Source organism: Apis dorsata, unplaced genomic scaffold, assembly GCF_000469605.1.
Source record: "Apis dorsata unplaced genomic scaffold, Apis dorsata 1.3 scaffold_88, whole genome shotgun sequence".
NCBI classification, from domain to species: Eukaryota; Metazoa; Arthropoda; class Insecta; order Hymenoptera; family Apidae; genus Apis; species Apis dorsata.
Genome location: NW_006263386.1, coordinates 1,659,341 through 1,663,898, shown reverse-complemented (window position 1 = coordinate 1,663,898; position 4,558 = coordinate 1,659,341). Strand labels below are relative to the sequence as shown.

The following is a 4,558-nucleotide window of genomic DNA, read 5'->3' as shown; positions in this document are numbered from 1 at the left end:
TTTTTTTTTTTTTTCACGAAAATAACCCTTTAACATAAGTTTTCAATAGTGAAATGACATACTCAGGTAAATAACATTATCGAGTATTTCATTCGAAACGATAGTGTATTTAATTAAAAAAGTTAAAAAAAAAGAGTAAAAGAAAAAAAAAATAATAAAAAAAAAACAGTGATATCTCAAGAAACGTGTGCGGGGGGTGTGTGTGAGACGATTTGATTCTGAGGATAGAATGCAAGGTTATCAGAGGAATTTTGAAGATGAACAAAGGGATCAGAAGGAGGAGGAGACGATAGTGGTGGACCTTGTACCCCCTCAGTATCAACTTAGTCCTCCGGAAAGTCCGCCGCCGGGGAATATGCCAAAAACACCTGAAAAAGGTTAGTCCAGGAATTTTCGCATGACATGTTTTAAAAAGTTTAGGAGAAAATCGATTTTGATTTCATTCGTTCACAGTTTTTTTTTTAAAAAAAAAAAAAAAAAAAAAGAATCGTCTCTCCTCTTTCGTCGGCTCGCTAAAAATGTCTCGATTTCCGACAACAAATGACAGGCAGGTACAAGAACAATAAATATCTCTCTTTCGACGCAGGTAAAAATATTTTCAAGAAAAATATCTTCTTATTTATATAATAATACCTGTAATAAGTACGGGACGTTTGTATTTAAGCTAATAAAATATTTACCGAAACGTTAATTAATCACAAAGTTAATCCAATTTGTCGTTAATGCTTTGTCGTTAATGGGTCTGACTGTAATACATTATGATGATATATTTCCAAGGTTCTAGTGGCCTTTCTGTTCATCGTAAGAACGGTCATGAAAACAAATAAACGAATACTGTTTCTTATTGTTAACGAATACTGTATAATCCCTTCGTCTAAAAGTAGGATTGTAAGTTATTATTTTATGGTTGAACATGGAAAGTCCTTTTCAAAATTTTAGCTTATTGTCATACCAGAATTGATCGAGTATTAAACATTAATAAATCTTCATCGGATTATGATGCCTTTGTTTCTCTCTCCATCTTCAAAGAGAAACTTCTCATCACTTGAGATTTACATTAAAATATTAATAGTCTTTTTTCCCCATTCTAATGGGGATTATTCATTTATTATCTCTCATCATCTCAACCATTTAAATCGTTAATTTTCGAAAATCATTCAAACATCACGTTGACAAATATTATTGAATATTCATTATTTCAAATTTTTTTTTCGGAGATTCGCGATAATGGAAGTTTATTTAAATAATAACACGTTAAATACGTGTTGAAATATAAAATATTTGCGTTTTTTTTTCTCTCTTTTGTCTTAATCTATTTAAATCGTTAGATAATTTTTGAAATTTATTCGAACGTCACGATGACAAATATCGTATCATTAGATATTCATTATTTCAAATTTTTTTCAAAGATTTACAAGTTTGTTTAGGTAATAATTTCTTAAATAGACGTTGAAACGTAAAATATTCGCGTTTCTCTCTCTCTCTCTCTCTCTCTCTCTTGCTCTCGCTCTTTCTTTTCTTCATTCTTCATTCTTATTAAATCGTTAAATTTTCGAAACTCTTTCAAATATCTCAATGATGAATATCATTATTCGAATAGTCATTATTTCAAATTTGTTTTCGAAGATTTACGAGAAATTTGTTTAGGTTTATACCTAGTCGTGGAAATGGAAGAAGGGACATTTATCCTCTTATCCCATGAAACAGAAAACGAGTAAATGCATCGGCAAACCGAGGAAAATTGTGATAAAAGAAATTGTGGGACTGCCGAAAATGAGTTCAGGTGAGGTTTAACGCCCCTCTGAAATCTTTTCAATCTTTCGTCCTTTTTCATCTCGTTTACACGACTCTAAATAACGGCTCCCCTGCTATTTACCGTGGCGTTCAGCGTGTAACCGCATCGCGAAAACTTCCCCCGTAACAATACCGCATTCCTTCCGAGACAAATTTTGTAGCGTGTCCGACGATATTCGCTCGATATTCCTGAAAATTTTTCGATTTTCTCCCAAATTTTTTCCCCAAATATTTTATAGATCTCCTTTTCGTTTCTCGACGAAGAGATTCGGTTTTTTCGAATCTGTTTAATTTAATATCTCTAAGTAAGATCATTTTGTTTAGAGGATCGTTGCACGAATTTTAAAATTTTTTAAATTTTTTAAAAATTTAATTTTCTAATAATGTTACAGATATTTATTTTTACATTATGACACACCTAGTTAACAAGTGTATTATTATCAATTTCTTCAGATTCACCATCGCAGAACCAATCATTGTCCTCAATGGACCCAAATATCAGAAGATACAGGACAGCTTTCACTAGGGAACAGTTATCGAGATTAGAGAAAGAATTTCACAGAGAGAATTACGTGAGCAGGCCAAGGAGGTGTGAATTAGCCGCACAATTACACCTGCCGGAATCCACAATCAAGGTAGCTTAGAGTTTAATTATCGAACGATCAATTAGATAAATCGTTTCATACCATCCGCTATACGACAGAATATTTATCGAGAATAAGTAAATGTAATGAAGTTCAGTGTAAAATATGAAGTAAACAATGAGCTCATCTTTCGGCCTATACATAGAAAAATGTTTTATTAACACCTAAGCATGTTTAATTAATATCTGTAATCGATAGTGACGAAAATACACAGGATAAATCTTTGAAGATCTTTTTCCTTTTTTTCGTTTCTTTTTACGCAATTTTTCGTCGAACGAACCTTCGTTCGAAAGAATAAAATTTCTTTCATTTGTTTAAATATATTTTAATCAAACGATAAAAAAAAAATATATTTCGCTTCGATATATTATATTATATATTTCGAGTAATATTATAATATTTATATATATAATATTTATAATATTTATATATTTATATAATATTTTATATTAAATTATAAATATATTTCACACGAAATCAAAGACTCAAAACAATGAAGCTATTCATACATATTATTTTACATATTAAAATTATTAAAAATGTTAATTTCATTAGAAACATAAGCGCACTTTTAAATACATACAATAGCATTTTTAAATACATTTTAAATTTTAAAAATAATTTTACGAATCGCTATATTGATATCAAATAGATATTAATAAAGAGAAACGTTATAGACAAATTATTGTAGTTGTTGAATAATTTTTAAAATGAAAGGATATATCGAGACAATTAATTATCGAGCCGAGTTTCGTGAATAGAGAACATTAGTTATTTTTAAACAGCCATTGACGATTATGATTCGAAAAGAGGTGGAGATGAGGAAGAAGAGTAAAAGTCCGTTATCGATTCTTTTTCTTTTTTTTTTTTTTTTACTTTTCTCTCTCTCTCCAACGGGCGAGCAAACAGTCAATCACGAAGGGCAAACAAAAATTTCTTCGCCTTCGATCCCCCTTGATCCTTTTTCCGTGACTTCTTAATTTCTTTCGACCAGGACCGGTCGATCCGGTTCGAGGTGTTAAGCACTTTAATTAGCGGTTTTCCCGGGTTACCTTTGACTTTAATGGATCCCTTAATTTCTCATCTCGCGCTACCTTGATCGTACAATAGCTATAAAACCATCTACCGATGGAAATGATCGAGGTGTTAAATGGTAGAAACGTTAGCTATAACAACATCTCTACAACAAAATCTCCAAATATATCATAAAACGATACTTTCCAAAAAAAAAAAAAAAAAAGAAAAAGATCTCAAAAATTCAAATACGAGCGCTCTTTATCAGACATATTACACTACATATTACACTCAATTTTAATAAATTTCTCCAACTTCAAGCAAGCAATTCTGTTGAATTTTCCAGGTTTGGTTTCAAAATCGTCGAATGAAAGATAAACGTCAAAGAATGGCAATGGCATGGCCCTACGCCATGTACACGGACCCAGCACTCGCAGCAACTCTCCTGGCCGCGGCGACGGCGTCCTTGCCACCACCCCCTTACCACGGGCCACCGGGCATACCACCGACCCACCTGGCCCCGAGTTACCCCGCGGCCGCAGCTGCGGCTTACTACGCGGCGAGGTACACGCCGTATCCATCGCCGGTCACGGGCACGGGTTCGTCGGCCCTCCATAGGCCCCATCCGCGCACAGCGGCCGCTTATCCGGCGCACCCTCACATCCTTCAACCTCACCCATCGCTCCAACCCCTGCATTTATCCGGCCTGGGCGTTCCCACGGTCGGGAACACCGCCTTCCAGATGAACAGCCCATCCTCGAGCGCCTCCACCACCTATAGACCGACCTTGCACTCGGAGATGAGTCCGGTCCACTCCGACGCGTCGAGCGACTGCGACTGCGTCGGGACGCAACCACACCACAACGGACAGCAGCACATGGATGGGAAGAGCCCGTCGCCCAATATAACTCACGCCAATCAACAAATATCATCCAAAGTACAGCCAACGGGAATCAGTATCAACGGTTTGCCGAGCAGCATTCAAACAATCGGTGTATTCGAGGGAAAGAATTCGTATAGTGCTATAATGGCATCGCCCACCAAAATGGAACCACCCAAATTATTCCAGCCATATAAGAACGATATATCCGAGAGGGCGTAAGAAC

At 35.3% G+C, this 4,558-nt stretch overlaps 1 protein-coding gene across 2 annotated transcripts in view; it reads left to right on the top strand.

Annotated features, from left to right (window-relative positions):
- Window positions 1-4,554, top strand: part of LOC102678489 (segmentation protein even-skipped) — a 15,605-nt gene extending 11,051 nt beyond the window's left edge. The window contains exons 3-5 of one of the 2 annotated variants that reach the window (XM_006611484.2): window positions 186-377; window positions 2,248-2,429; window positions 3,799-4,554. In XM_006611484.2, coding sequence (XP_006611547.1) covers window positions 230-377; window positions 2,248-2,429; window positions 3,799-4,554 — 1,086 coding nt within the window. In that variant the 5' untranslated portion in view covers window positions 186-229. Of the gene's footprint in view, window positions 1-185; window positions 378-1,634; window positions 1,784-2,247; window positions 2,430-3,798 lie in introns of those variants that run through there. The other variant, XM_031508523.1, reaches the window with a different exon arrangement.
- The last annotated feature ends 4 nt before the right edge of the window (window positions 4,555-4,558 follow it).